The sequence below is a fragment of the Notamacropus eugenii genome, chromosome 4, assembly GCF_028372415.1.
Source record: "Notamacropus eugenii isolate mMacEug1 chromosome 4, mMacEug1.pri_v2, whole genome shotgun sequence".
Classification (NCBI taxonomy): Eukaryota; Metazoa; Chordata; class Mammalia; order Diprotodontia; family Macropodidae; genus Notamacropus; species Notamacropus eugenii.
The window spans coordinates 65154176-65170075 of record NC_092875.1 but is presented as its reverse complement, the minus strand read 5'-3'; the positions used below and the strand labels follow the sequence as shown (position 1 = coordinate 65170075).

Below are 15900 nucleotides of genomic sequence, written 5' to 3'. Positions count from 1 at the left end.
CTCCCAGATCCTTCGTCCTTCCTTGGCCCCAGTGATGCTGGGTCTCTGGGTCTCCTGGGTCTCTGATTCGGCTAGGAGCCTTATCTGTGTCCTGCTCCCTCAGTGTGGGTGTTCTCCAGGGCTCCCTTTTGTGCCCTTTCCTCTCTGGGTGATTGCATCTGCTCCTCTGGGTTCTCACCTAATGTCTGCTCAGATCCAGACACAGGCAGTTTCAATTTCTTTCCTGCATATCAGCCCCACATCTCCACCATCTGCTGGATGTTGCCACTTAGATAGCCCATTTTAATCTCAGCCTCATCATGCCTGAAGCCAGATTCATTATCTTCCCACCTAAATGCTAAGCCCACCCTCTCCTCCAGTTTTCCCTCTTGCTGATGAGGGAACCATCATCCTTTGAGTCTCTCAGAATCCCAGCCTTGGTGTCCTTCCTGACTCTTGCCTCTCCCTTCTCCCTCCCTCCCTCCAATTGGTTGTTAAGCTTTATCGATTCTACCCAGATCTCCTATTTGCCCCCCCTGCTCATGGCACACATGACCCCCACTCTAGCTTAGCCCCTCATCTTAGCCCACTTTCTACCTGGGCTATTTGAATAACCTAATTCACTTTCCTGATTCCAGTCCTCTCCTTTAATCCACCCTCTGCAGAGCCACCAAGATAATCTTCCCAAGACCACAGTTAGCCTTCTTCTACTCAAAATCCAAAATGGCTCCCTTGCCCCTGAGGATAAAATACAGAACTTCTCCGCCTGGCATTAAAAATCCAGCACAATCTGGCTCCACCTCATCTTCCAGATCTCTCCTTCCCAGCCAAAGTGTACAACTGGCTGTTCCTCAACCTTGTGATACTGGTTCCTCTTTCTGTCTGTCCCCCATTCCTGGATAAGTCATATCTCCTTACTTACACCTCTTCAATCCTTGGTTTTCAGCTCAAGTACCCCCTCCTACAAGAAGCCTTCCCAGATCCCCCCAGTTGATAGATGATTATTTCTATTTACTTCTCTGTAAACATGCTGTATCCTCCCTGCAGTGAAATGGAAGCTGATTTTGGATGGGCTTTGAGGCATTTCATAATGAACATTTGTTGAGAATGTCAGACCTGGAAGAACCCCCTTGAACAGAGAACATCAAAGCTGGGAGGGACCTTAGAACACTGAAAGTCAGGGCTGGAAGGGACATAGGACCTAGAGCACAGAAGGTCAGGGACCTTAGAACACAGAATATTAGGCCTTGGAACATAGAGCGTCAGAAATGGAAAGGCCCACAGAATATCAAGTATGCTTTTAATGGAGGTTTGGAAGGTAATCCGTGTGTGGGGAGCTTTGTCAGTTCTAGTTCCAGAAGAGCTCAAAGCAAAGCTGTGCCTGAAATTCCAAAAAATGAACTGTAAGAAGGCACCTGAGCCACATTATTTATTGAGCTCCTGGACCGGGAAACCTCCAGTGTCCTATATCCCCATCAGAGACAGCCTCCTGTACCTCAGCCACTTAGAGAAACTCCCTTCCTCCTTAACCCCTTGGGCAATCACTGAGGGGTTGAGGGCCCTGTCTTGGGGCTGCCCTGGCCAACAGGGAAGAGAAGGAAGTGGAGGGGGAGGGGAGGGCCTGGGGTGTGGATCTCTGAACCCTAGATAAGGGACAGGAAGCTGGAGCCTCAGATGAGGCTTGAAGCACTCTCTCAAGGAAAGGGATAGGTACTCAGAGGGAGTTGTGGATCTCCCACAACACCCACACTGAAAGACACACAACCGAGAGAAACCTGAACCCAGAGTTAATGCAGCAGATCCCCACAAACTCTGAAAAACACCCACACATGTATGCATACACTCACCCGACAGATTTCCATGGACAGTGTCACACAGGGACACAAGCAATCATACACACACACACACACAAACACACACACACACACACAGAGACACAACCTATTTTCCATGCTGTTACTCTCACATATACACACTAATACAATGGAGACATACCTGCAGAGACAGGCCACACCCCCTGACATAAAAGACCCATCAGACAAATATCCAGGCACCCTGACACAGACACACATGAATTATTTTCCTTCTCCTCACTCCTCCAACCCAAGCCATCTGGTTCCTTTTCCTCCGTAGGAGCTGTGCTTGTTTCACTCTTATACACACACACACACATACACATTTACCATATACATGCACATATCACATATATACACCGCAGCACATACCGTATACATGCACATGTCACACACATACACAAACCACACATAGACCATATACATGTACATATCATACACACAAAAAACCACACACCATGTATATGCACACATCACATGTATCAACATATACCATATACATGCATAATCACATACACCCCATATATATGCACACATCGCATACACCTATCACATCACAACATACACACACACACACACACACACACATCCATGTTCCCACAGATGCTGATGGCAACTGAGACACCTGCCCCTGCACTCTTGTAGTCCCTGGTGTCAGAGGGGTCTCTGGTCAGCCCAGCTGTGGGGTCCCTGTTGTTGTTCCAGATGTGCCCAGATGTGACCAAGAGATCCCAGCGAACAACCTTGTAGTGGAACGAAGGAGAGAAAGCTGGATCTGTAGGCAGAAGGCCATTGTTGAACCTCCTACCTGTACCAACTTGTGCAAATGACTTCCCTTTCTGGGGCCTCAGTTTGTTCTTCTGCAATATCAGGGGGCTGGGCCAGGTGATTTTACACTAAGGCCCCTTTCACTTTTGAATCCTCCGTTCTCTCCTGCCTACTCACCACCCAAATTTAGGTTGCTAAAGGAAGACTGAGAGGAGGCACTGGGGTGGGGGCTGGGCTTGTACTTGGCTCCCCCCACACCCCATGAGTAGTCCTGATCCCCAAGGAGACCCAGGATTCTCTGTTCTTTCTCTCCTCAGAAAACACCCTGTCTCTCATTCCTCCCACCTTCCTTACGCAAAAAAGGACAGGAGTTTTGTTAATGGAGGGAAGAAAGAGAGTGAGAAGAGAGGAGAGAGAGGAAGGGGAGAGAGAGAAAAAAAGAATATATGTGAAAATTCCAGGCTGAAGGTGAGCATGTCAGAAGTGCCTCCGCTCTCTGTGAGCTGACCGGCTACAGGACTCTGGCCTTAACAGTGGACAAGACCAGGGCCAGGCCCTTAGCCCTGTAGCTGTGTCGCTTTTCCCTCCTCCCTTCAACTGCGTTTTCAAGGACTGATAATCCAATGCTTATTACCTCATTACCTTGGTGGAGGGTGTGCCAATCTGTGGTCCTATGGCTCTACACGGAATCCTTGATCCTTGGCTTCCTGGGTCAGAGCCCCCTGCCATCAGCACCACTTTCTGCTGTGCTCATGTCATCCATGGCAGCTCCAGGGGCTCTATTCTAGTCCTTCCTACTTTCCTATTATGCCTTCTGGAAATCCCTCTCTATTGTTAACATTGTGCTCTTCAGTTAGATTGGTAGATTTACTCTGTATATATTTTGTATTTTCTCATATGTATATATGTTGTTTCTCTTGCATCCAATGTAAGCTCCTTGAGGGCCTGACCATTTCTGGTTTTTGTATCCCTAGCACCTAATTGCTAGGTATTCAATAAACACTGAATCAAACCGTCTCTTGCTGGAAGACATTTCAGACTTGGAAGGGGATCCATTTCTCCTTTCCTGTGGCAATCATCCCAACCTTTCTCAGCCTTATGGGGTGGGGGAAAGGGGAGGAAGTATCACAGATTGTGTGTGCAGTGGAAGAATTCTGGACTTGTCAGCAGGGTTTGAACCCAAGCCTTTCCTGAAGGCCCTCTAGCCTTGGAGTCAGGAAAGACTTGGTTCAAATCCTGCCTCAGACACTTACTAGCTCTGTTAGCTCAGTGACCCTGAGCAAGTCACTTAACTTGGCTTCAGTTCCCTTCTATTAAAAAATGGCATTGTTCATCCTTCTGGGTCTCAGTTCCTTCATCTGTAAAAGAAGAGGCTTGGACGATGACCTGTGAGGTTTCATCTCTGATCCTGTGGGGAATACTTGTGCTACTCAGCTCACAGGATTATTATAGGAAAAGTGCTTTGTAACGTGTTTGAGAATTCGGAGTTACTCTTCACACTGTCCAGATGCTCAAGGAATTAAGGAAACCAGCCAGAAGGAGAGGTCTTTAGGACAACTCTTGGTCCCAGCATCCTCAGGTAGCGGGAAAGCCATCTCAAGAGAGCTGGCAGGGCATGGATGAACAAGCTGATATGAGAACCTTCGGAAATGAGAACCAGATCCAGGCCGTGAATGCCTTTGCCCTTCTCCTCTCATTCATTCTCCCCATCCCCCCAATGGATGCTGTAGAGATGAGAGTGGCTACTTTCACTGATTTAGATCTAGAAAAGGGACTTCGAAGTTATCTAGTCCAATCTCATCTTACAGATGATGAAACTATGTCCAGAGAGATTAAGCAATTTGCCCAAGGTCACAGAAGTAGTAAGTAGCTGAGTCTGGAACTTGAATCCAAATCCTCTGACCCTAAACTAAGAGTTGTCTTATCACCTTCTCTCTGAGTACTACTGGAATTAATCTAAGCATTCCAGTTCCCTAGGAATCTCATTTCTCGTAGTCACCAGGCTGAGGGTGAGGATGCCCAGTCCATGAAGCCTTATTGGAGGAGCAGAAGAGAGGGCAGGCATCACACAGGTCACATTCACATGTGAGGGTGGATTTCCTCTGCTTTCCCTCTTCTCCAGCTTTTCTATTTCTCCCCCTCCTTAAATACCCCTAGCTGGGGAAAGAAATGAGACTAAAAAAAGGCAGCAGAGGATAAGTAGTAGATGCAGAGCCTGTGGGGACTCAAGAGTTAGGATGGCTGGCCTCAGTTGTCGTTCCAGGCTCCACCAAGTCACTGGTGTCCAGGGACATCTACAGAAGTCATTCAAGCCCTCTCAAGGCCAGTCTATCATCACTGAATCCTCCAGGTTTAGTCCCAGCCAGCGTTCCCTAGACAAGACCCGGACCTACAACTCCAGACTTTCACTCAACTTGCGGCCCCTTCCATAACAACACCCACTAGGCCTCCTCATCTGCCAAATCAGAGGCCTTTCAAAAACTCAATCTGGGGAAGAGTTAACATTGTCCAAAGGACACTGAACTTGGAGTCTGACCTTTGCTTTTACCAGAACCACTGTCAAGGGGCTCAGGACACAGAAAAGACTGAGAGGCCTGGTCTAGGGGAAGCTGCCCCAAGCTGGAAGTAGCTCAATATATAACTTGGGGCCTCTCTGGACCTTAATTCTCATGTGTCAGAAGAACATCCCTCATGAGAATGCGGTAAGAATCAATAAAAATGAATGTGAAAGCCTTTGAAAAGTTTAAAATCCTAGACAGAAGAAAAGGATAATCACTGAACTTTAGAGCTGTAAGGGTCCTTAACAGATTAATCCAATCCTTCCTTCACTTTATAAATGAGGAAACAGGGGTTCAAAGACCAGAATGTCACACAGCTAGGGACCTTTTCCCAGTGTCATGTTTTTAAGTGTATAAAATAAAATACGTAGGACTGCAAAGGAAACCAACTGCATGGAAATACAGTTAGCAAAAGTTTAAATTATGGATCCAGGGTTAAGAACCCCTGCTCTTGACCAACTGCCTGACTCTCACCTGATTAATTTGACGGAGACAAAATAGTTAAACGTATTAAGTGCCTACCCTTTGCCAAGTACTGGAGTAAGATGACTGTCCTGAAGGGCTGAGCTACAACTCAGAAATTTTCTCCTTGGGACAAACAGCAGGAAATAAGGCCTCGGTAGAGGGTGAGATGTAACCCTGCAGAGAAACCCTGCAACAGCATCAGGAAGCTGTTATTTTAAAAGCTGAAGAAGATACTCAGAAGTGGGGGGGGTGGCTGCCAGGGGCATTCTGCTGGACATGGAGGGATAAGATTGATGGCATTGTTGCCCCAACTGCACAACCTGATGGGTTGGCGACTGTGGGGGGAGCGGGTGGAATTTGCCTGAAAGGAAAAGGGTCATCTCTCCAAGGCTGAAACAATGGAGGAGAAAAAGGGAGATGATATCAAGCAGCTGTGTTGTATAGAATTGGGGAATTGTATGGCAGTGATTGTTAAACATTAAAAAAAAAAAAATTAAAAAAAAAAGAATTGGGGAAAAAAAGAGCTCGGGATTGTGGTCTTAATTTTTTCAGTACTTTGTGAAGTCCTCCACTGGAAGAGAGTGGGAAAGGACTGTGAATGAGAGAAGGTTTAACACAGATGGGATAGTCAGTTGGGTACCAGGGGAAGTCAACGCAACCAAGAGAACAATTTATGTGATAACCCCAACGAACAAAAGCAGCTTTGGATAGTTGCAACTTTGAAAGAAAGAACATTGCCCCTCCCCAATTTCACATTTTCTCTCTCAAACCATCCTACACAGCTGCCAAAATGAAATTCTTAAAATATACTTGACCACATCTTACAAAGTTTAGTTACTCTTTACTTCCACGTTTTCAATGACTCCTTGTTGTCTCCAGGATGAAAACCAATCCTCACCTTGGCTTTTAAAGCCCTCCACAAAATGGCTTCCATCTGCCTTGTGTCATTTCGTAGTACTCTGGTTATAAATGGGAACATCAGCTATTGCTGGTACGAACGTATGTGGGCTTCTGCCCTATGTCCAGAACCAACCCTATCCTCACCTCCAAATCTTAAGAATCTATCACTTCTTTCCAAGCACAGGCCCAGGGCTCAGCTGCACAAAGAGTTTTCCTGAACTTTCCCCCACCTCCCAAGTTAGAATTCTCAGCTAGAAATGGCTTTGTGTAACTTCACACGTACCTACTTATGGACCCAACGTTGAGGAAGATATCATACATAGTAGGCACTTAATATATTGGGTTGAATGGACATGGTTGTGGCATAGTCGAGGCATCTTCAGATTCAAATCACCCTTTTCACAAGGATGTCTTCTGAGTTAGTGGGAAGTGTGACTTTCAATGCCCAGGATCTCCCCAACTCCAATCCATCCATGCCACTGCCAGAATGATAAATCAAATCATAGAGGCCTATCCCTCTGTTTAAAAGCCTTCATGTGGTTCACATTTCTAAACTTGACATTCGAGGGCCTCCCTAGTCTAATGTCATCCAACCTTCCCAACACCCTCACTTTAGTCCATCCTGCCTGCTTTATGGCCAAGTCTTCTCTGAACCCTAAATATCCCCTCCTTCCACCCCTTCCCTTTGTGCATGGTTGTTCCCCTTGCCTGTAATGCCCAAACTCCTCTGCCTAATTATGAGTCATCCTTTTACATTCAACTCAAATACCACTTTTTCTGTGAACTTTCTCTGATCCCAAGATGCTTCTTCTCAGACGGAACTGAGAGTACTTTGCCCTTCTGTCATCCGCCTATCATGTATTCTGGCATGAATTATGAGCTCCATGAAGGCAGGGCCCATATCTTATGTAAACTTTGTACACCTCCAAGGCCTAGCCCTAACCACAATTCGCTGTACACAGCAGGAGATTAGCAAATGCTTCAAGTTGAATAAACTAATCATCAGTCACAGGGTGAGGGGAAGGGGGACTCTGCTCTACCCCATGAACAATTAATTCTTCACATCTGTACTTTTCAAAATATTTCCACACCAATTACCTATCACTACAAGGTCAACATGGCATAAAATGCTGATTTGACAGATGACAGAGGCCTAGAAAGGGCAGGAGATTTACCCAGCATCCCACAGCAGCATGGCTGAGTTGGATGGGGTTCAGGGAGAGGTCTTGAGAGGTGAGAAGCCACTAGCTATGTGATGTGACCCTGGAAGTCACTACACATCTTCTGTAGTTCTTGCAATTCCTAGTTCACGTGGTTATAATGAAAGTGGACTGTAGACCCCAACACACCACAGAACTGTAGCAATGTCTTATCCCTCTAATTCTGCATTAAAGAACCAGAAATGGAATCTTTCCCGAGGTTATAAAGGTAGAGAACCCAGAGCAAGAGGTTTGGTCAGCCCAAGAAGAGGCTAAGCCAGCCTCTGACCCACATAATCTCAGGATTCTCCTTGTATTATGTAGTCATGAGGATTCCTTCCTTAGAGTTGCTGTGCTCTTTGAACCAAGTGCCCCCAGGGGGTGATACTTCCAAAAAGATTGGCCCAGAGTGCCCAAAGAAGCTCCCTCGTCTCACCTGGGGTGTTCTGATCCTGTCCATGACCTACCATCTTTTGGATGGCCAGTCAAAGCAGGGCAGGAAAAGGAGGAGAAAAGGTACAAAGAACAAAGCAATTTCTCCTATATTTGGGTTCTAATCAAGCTCTGCTAGCTTGTGACCTAGGATAAAGCTCTTTGCCTCAGTTTCCTTATCTGTCAAATGGGAATAATAACTGTTGTTGTGTTGACCTAGCAGTGATCACTGAAAAATTACCTATAAGAAAAAAACTCAATAGAAAGAAATGGAAAGGGGGGGGACGGGAACTGTAAAATTTTAAATCTTTAATTTCTTTGTTTTTGCTTCCAAAATGAATGCAGATATATTTCCGTCTATCTGTATATCTGTACATGTTGGGGAGAGTGGGGAAAGGGAGTCTGGGTGTCTGAAATCATGAAGGGCCCTGCTGAGAGGGAGTCACGTTGGGGCTTGGAGTGTGGTAGGACTATCCCTCCCTGATTGGCAGAGAGAGCTGTGGGGGGAGGGAGGGCAGGTGTTTCTCATGCAGTCACTGCCTTCCCAGGAATTTGGGATTTGGGGGGAGGGACATGGGGAAGAATGAGGTCCACTGAGGTCCTCCCCTACCACACTTGGCAGATGGCTTATTGCTATTGTCCTGGTAGAGGGAAGGGAAGCAGGAGAGGAGGAGGTTTGGATTGCCCAGTCCCTCCCAGGTGGTGGGGGTAGCCCCAGTGTTAGCAGCAGTTTGGGGTCATCACTGCGGACTCTGTGGGGAGAAAGATGGGGGTCATTCTGTCCCTCCCCTCTCCTGGAAGGGGAGTGGGTGTCAGAAGAGGCCATGGGCACTGGATCTGGAGGGGCAAGCCCAGGGGTGAGGAATCCTCCAGCAGGCTGACCCTGTTGAGTTGTCACTCATCAGCAGTGGCTCCAAGCTCCCCGTGGGTTCCCCGGGCCTGTGTGCCTGGTAGTGCCCATCTTGCCCCGAGGGGCTCTCTGGGGGCCTCAGTTGCGCTGGTTGGTCAGCTCCTGTGAGATGAACTTTCGAAGGCGCTCCAAGTATTGACTATAGAGCTCAATGTCGTTGTGCCCGGCACCCTCCACCCAAAGTGGCTCCACAGCTTTCGGGCAGCGCTCATATAGCGCCAGTCCGTGTGAGAAGTCAATCACCTCATCTTCAGTGCCATGGATGATCAGCACAGGCGATGTGATCTTGGAGACCTTCTCAATGCTGTAGGGAAGGGGAGAGAGGGGTCAGGCTTGGTTTTGGGGTGCCTCCAGGTCCCTAACACACAGACCATCCCACCACCCCATTCTGTACCTAGATTGGGGAGCTAGAACATTCTGGGGTGGGAAGGGGATGTTCAATCCTCAGATTTATTGGGTAGGTCTCCCTTCTTACCCCCAACCATCCCTCAAGGAAATTGTCTTTTGGGTAGCAGAAATTACGTTCAGGTAACGGAGATGTGCTACGAGGAATGAGAGGATTCTAGAGACCTCAGAAGTCAACAAGTTCAGTGCTCTCAATAGGTAGGCAAGGAAAAATGAGGCCCAGGTCCTCTGACCCCAAATCCAGCATGCCTCCCATAACCTACACTGACTTGGCTCTCATTTGCCCCACGCCATACCCTGCATGAAATAATGAGGAAAAGGGCCAGGTTTGAGATCAGCTGAGCTATGGGGTCAAATACTAGCTGTGTGAGCCTGGGCAGGTCATTTCTCTCAGATCTCAACTTTCCCCATCTATAAAGTGGGTATTATACTTGTATTGCCTACACACTGGAAACATTAATGTGCTATCAAGGCTTGAGCTGTTATCATGACTTTTCAGCTGGACACTACAGCTCAGGGTCATGTGGCCACTAAGCAGCAACACTGAGATCAGAACCTAAGTCCAGGATGCCAATAGACTAGGCTGGTTTCATCAGTTCATTTTTGGGGGATGAGAGGGAGGAGGCATCTGCTTTGGACACTAGGTAAAAATCCCACTGCCTCACCCTTCCAAAGAGAGCTCCAGCCTGGGATTTAGGGACCCTCAGCTGGAATCAGGCTGGTCTTTCTAGGAAGCAGGCACAATGTAGCGGGGGAATTATTCCCAGATGTCTAGGGGGCATCAAAAGGACGAGGGGACGGCAGCAAGGCCTTCCTCTGCTTTTAGGTCTACGGACATTCCCCATGCCAGCCTGGCCAACACCCTTTGCTTTGCTCATGTTACTATAGCACTTTAAGGTTCACAAAGCATTTCCCTGAGGTGTTAGAACTGGGATTTAACCTAATGTTGACCTCTCTGGGGAAGAAGCAGGTTCCCCCCCTCGACCCCAAGGTGCCCTCTATTGGGGGAATTCTCTCACTTGGGGAAGGCGTCAAAGCAATAGGTCTTCTTGGTATCAGGGAAGGCGACCCTCATGCCTGAGGTGAGGGGGGAATGCAGCACCACAGCAGCACACTCGTAGCGTGAGGCCAGGTCCACGGTGGGCACCGTCCCGATGCTCTGTCCATACAAGATGATGTTCTCTGGGCTGATGCCATACCTGGTGGAGAGGGGCAGCTGAGTCATTGGTTGGGCCCAGATCTTCCCTCCCCCAGATCTAACAGAAGCATGGAGTCCAACGGAGGTTCAGAAAGAGAGGTCACTCGGGTAGTAAGCAGCAGAATGGGATTTTCCCCATAGGCCCTTGGGACTCCAAAGCCAGCACTCCTCCACAACATCCCACTGGCTTCTCCCCACTTTAGGGATCTGGCCTTTCTTTGGTGTGGGCCTGCCAATCATTCATTCTCAATGCACATCAGAGCCCTCTGGGATTAGCACGGGATTGTGGAGGCTGGTAATGAGCCCTAACACTACAAGGGTATACATGTGTGTATACACACACCCCAACACGTGGCCAGCCAGGCCTGTGTGTGAAGTCTTTCATCTTAGCAAGACTTGCCAGAGCTGGCATCACCTCTGTGCTAATAGGAGGCAGCAGAAGGATAACAACAGTAATACCTCCTTCATTTGTAGAATGTTTGAAATCTCACACAATACTTGATACCCATTTGAGGGTATAACGAGTCACACAACCACTCTGTGATAACAAGTGTTGGGAACTATACGTGAGGAAACTGAGGTTCAAAGAAGCCAAGTGACCTGCCGTGGTCACACAGGTAGCCAGCAAGGATTTGAACCCAAGTGCCAACTCCCAGCTTAGTGCTGCTCCTACTGCTCCACAATGCCTGGCACACCCTTCCAAAGGACTAGGTAGCTGACCTGCTTAAGTCCTGCAGCTGGTTCGAGCTGTGAGAAATCCCAGTTCTTCAGACTCTAAGATGAGCTTTTTTCCTACGATGATGATGATGATGATGATGATGACAATGAATTCTTCCTGTTTTACAATGCTTAAGATTTACAAATAACCCTCTTTCCTTACATCCCTATTATCACCATTTTACGGATGAGAAAACCAAGGCTCACGGAGGTTTTCAGATTTGCCTAGTACCATGAGCATGAGGTATTAAAGCTTCCTTTCAGGAACAGTGGGCTAGGCAAAAGGGAAATGGGGAATGCTACATCCAAATCCTTGCTTGGGGGGCAGGGCCTCCTCATTTCCTGTCCAGATCCTGTCTCTCTGGGAAGCCTGCCCTGACCCCTTCGGTCCACAATGATCTTGCCTTTACCTACAGTCCTTTGGTTCTGCCAAAGCTGTCAGACCCTGTGGGCGCACGTAGCTTCGAATGCTTAGTTGTTCGTGTATATGTCTGGGCAGAAATTCGAGGGAAGAAAATTTTACCTCAACATAAAGAAAAACTTCCCCAACAAATGGAATAGTCCAAAATGGAAGTGGCTTCCTTAAGAGCCAATGGTGGTGTTGAAGTGCATGCAGGTTAGACAGCTCTATGTTGGAAAGACTGGGCCAAATCAGCCCCGAGCTAACTTCCAACTTCTATAATTAGATGTCATTATTAGACTTTGAGCTTCCCCAGAGCTGGCCCATGTGTTATTTTTAAGACAGGGGAGGTGAGAAGTAAGTGCTTGTGGACTGACTACCAGCCTGCTGAGCTCTGTGGTGAAAAGAACTAGTCCTCTTCCAGGATCACCAGTAGTCGGTGATATTGTCATCCCAGCTGGGGTGGAGAAGGTGGTTTCATTATAACCCAGCCTCTCTTTCAAGGATCTCAAAGTCCTCGAAGAAAGAAGATCCAGAAAACCCTTGCAATTAGGCAGCTGGGGTGGGAGAAATCAATTTCTGTCCCCACTGAATAAAAGGGGTGGGTAGTCTGCTATCTTTAACAGTTATATGGTACAGTGGAAAGAGCCCAATTGTAGTCCTGGACTTGGGTTCAGGCCTTGGCTCTGCCACTGACAGTGTGACCTTGGGTAAGTACTTTTCCCCCTGTAGGTACTGTTTTTCTCAACAGCAAAAAGAGGCTAACACCACTTACTTTGTCAACCTTGAAGGAATGCCCTAGGGAACAAATTCAATAATGAATCTGATGACAATCCTAATGTGAAGGATGATCATTACATAGAGGGCTGTAATGAGATAATGGGAAAAACATGGCACTTGTAGATGACCAGCATTCAAGGGCCACATCCACTAATTGCTAGCTGTGTCGCAGGCAAGGTGTTCTACCTCTTGGGCCTTGGTCACCTCCCTTATAAAATGGAGATCATAAAACTTGTGCTGCCTACCTCGAGTCATTTATTGTAAGGGAAGTGCTTTGTAATAAAGTGCTATAATAACCATGCACATTTATGGTCACAGTCAACTCTAGGCCTATGCTGTTTGCTCAAGCTTCTGTTCAGGTCTCTCAAGACCCTGAGGAGCCTGCCAGAGGTGAAGAAAGTAAGCCTCTCCTAGGACCCCTCTTTCCAATTACTCAAAGAGAAAGGAAAAGACTAAAGACCCAATTAGAGGATGAACCACCCAGGCTAGGCCCCCTGCTGCCCACCATGGAATGCCCCAGCCACCTCTCCCTGGGTAACCAAGTCAGCTCCCAGCTGGGGGTGTGGCCTGGACTCTGGCACCAGTCTCACGGCCTTCATATACACCCCCATAACTACAACAGCCTTAGGGGAACTTCTGCTGACTGTGCTGGTGGTGGTGAGCTGGTGCCTAGGAACAGTGCCCAGCAGGTTTCCTTGGTAACAGTGGACTTGCCAGCCTCCCCCACCCTAGTCCGCCCTCAGGCTCTACTGCCAGCTGCTGCTTCCCACCCCCTGCCCCCTTGGGTCCTGGGAGCAAGTGGAACCGGTTGGGGCGGGGGTACTTCCAGGCTTCAAGCTGGGTGCTGAGGAAGGGCAGGGCACTGGTTATGTTCCTGCTGAAGGATGGGCCCAGGTAGGGGAGATAGGAGGGTCAGAGAGAGGAAGCTGCTTGGAATCCTTAAAGGAGAGTTCAGGGAAAAAGCAGGACCCTAATTTGTTGGGGTTCTTCCCCTTCCCTCCCCTGCCCCAGGCCAGGGGATTCAGTCTCTGAATTGGATACCAGTAACTGAGAGCAGGGAGGGATACAAACGGAGAGCCAGAAAAGGAGATTCAGAGTAACTTGCCAAGGTCCTACAGCTAGTAAGGGTCTGAATCCAGACCTAAACTCAACTGGGGAGGGGCAGCTGATGCCTCCCCTCTACTAGCCCTGACTATGCACCTGGAAGCTGGCTTTATCTGCAAAGATTTCACTAAACTTTGTAGTGCAGTAAAAAGAGAGAGGAAGAGCACTGGGAGGGAAGCCCTCCCTGGGTTCAAATCCTAGCCTCACTGATTACATATGTAATTTAGGGCAGGTTACTTCTCTAGGGGCCTCAGTTTTCTGATTTGAAAAAAATGAGGTAGTTGGACTATATATATATATGTAAGTCCTTATGATGCTAATTAAAACGAGAGAAACCACTGACTGATATGTTGATTTTTGAGGTTTGCAAAGTACATTACCTGATCTGAGCCTCCCAACCCTGGGAGGTAGGAACCTCACGTATTAGGATCCATTATTCCCATTTTTACTGGTGAGGAGACAGCTCAGCAAGGCAAAATGATCTGCCCATGGTCAGGCACATGGTGAGAGACAGGATTTGAACCAGGGCCTTCTAGACTCAGGGACTACTATGACTACTCTACTACACTGCCTAGTTTCCACCTCTAATGCTCCAGGTATACTGACTCCACCACTGAGTCTGGGCTCAGAGTAATGGAATTCCTAGCCTAAGGCAAAAAGAATTCTTGCCCTAAGGGGAGATATCTCAGTGGCCATGGAGGCCCTCCCACACCCAAAGCAGCACCCCTCTCCACTGTCCTCCCCAGCCCAAGAGTGGCCCACCCTTTGGAGTCAGCCCATTCCACATGGGGGCAGCTCTCGATGGAGGCCCGCTGGCCTCTTTTCAGCTTCTATGCTGTGGTTCCCTCCTCCTCCGACAAACCCTTGAAGGCAGCCATATCATCCTGGATAAGTCTTAAACACCCCCTCTTCCTTTGACAGATCTGAATTCAAAGCCATTCCCCTTCCTGTGGCATACTGATCCTCTTCCTCAGATGTGGCTAGACAAGGGGCCAAGCCCAAGAGGAGCGGGAGCTCTCTGGACCCCATGTCTACTGAGGCAGCCCCAGGCTGCATTAACGCTGCTGGGGGCTCATGTGAAATCTGCACACTGTCTTTAAATGAACTGCAGCCTAGCCACGCCTTCCTTCATTCGATATAATAAAAAGGTGACTTTTTGAACCCAAGTAAAAGGCCTTATCATTATCTCTAGGCTACATCTTGTGTAATTCCACTCACTGTCCTGGCTTGTCAGGATCACCTGACTGTGTCATGCTCACTGCCCCTCCCAGATCTGTCACCCACAAATATGATGAGCATGTCGTCCATGCTCTTATCTAAGGATCTAATGAAACTGTTCAGCACCACAGGGCTAGGAACAGAGGAGAAGCCCCACCTGAACTGCCCTTCAGACTGATTTCAAACCTCAGACAGTTCTAAACCCAGCTGACTGCTCTGTCACCTGGCCTGCATCTCTCCATCTTTTCCAAGAGAAGAGCATGAGAGCCTCTGTTCAATGCCCTCCTTGATTCCCCTTAAGCCAGACCTCGCTCATTTCCCTGATTGACAAGTTTGGGAACCAGTGAAAAAGGGATAAAGTTAGGCTGGTATTGTACCAGCTGCTCTGCTGTCACCTTCCTCTCACCATGAGGAGCCACACCCATCAGGACCCTGCCCCCAGCCCAAGTCTGGGAAACTCAGGAGAGCTGCTCCATCTCTGAATGGGAGGCTAAGAGAAACTTCCCCTCAAACCCTCTAGCTAGCCAGCTCCAGCCCAAGAGCTAGCCCAGCTACACATCCCAGGGGAATGGCAGAACCTAGCCACAGCACAAGCATCTTGCCAATTATCCCAGCACCAAATGCACAATCCTCCAGCCACCATTTTCCACCATTTACTTGAAGAATAATAAACATTACCATTGCTACTAGGAAAAGCATGACAAACTACTTCCCTATGGCTCTAATTTCTCTAAGTCTAGGTCACAAACTGCCTAGATCAAAGCTGCCTTATCTGGCCCCAGTCTTTAGTTTCCTCCTACCCAGCCATGCCAGACCTGAGCCTCCAGGGTCCCTAACCATCTTTTCTACTGGCCCAGCCTAAGGTGATTAGATTTTAGCCCTTCTCCTCACCTGCTTGGTTCAGCCAAACAGGCCCATGTGCTGTTTAATCTATGGGACATCCCCATTCCAGCTTCTACTGGAGATGGTCACAATGTCTAGAATGCCTTCCTCATCTCTACCTCTTGGAACTCT

At 48.1% G+C, this 15900-nt stretch overlaps 1 protein-coding gene across 1 annotated transcript in view; it reads right to left on the bottom strand.

The window, feature by feature from the left end:
* Window positions 1-8448: 8448 nt before the first annotated feature.
* Window positions 8449-15900, bottom strand: part of ABHD17A (abhydrolase domain containing 17A, depalmitoylase) — a 15058-nt gene continuing 7606 nt past the window's right edge. Inside the window, exons 4-5 of the mRNA XM_072601519.1 lie at window positions 10489-10668; window positions 8449-9368 (exon numbers count right to left, since the gene is read on the bottom strand). Coding sequence (XP_072457620.1) covers window positions 9143-9368; window positions 10489-10668 — 406 coding nt within the window. The 3' untranslated portion in view covers window positions 8449-9142. The remainder of the gene's footprint in view (window positions 9369-10488; window positions 10669-15900) is intronic.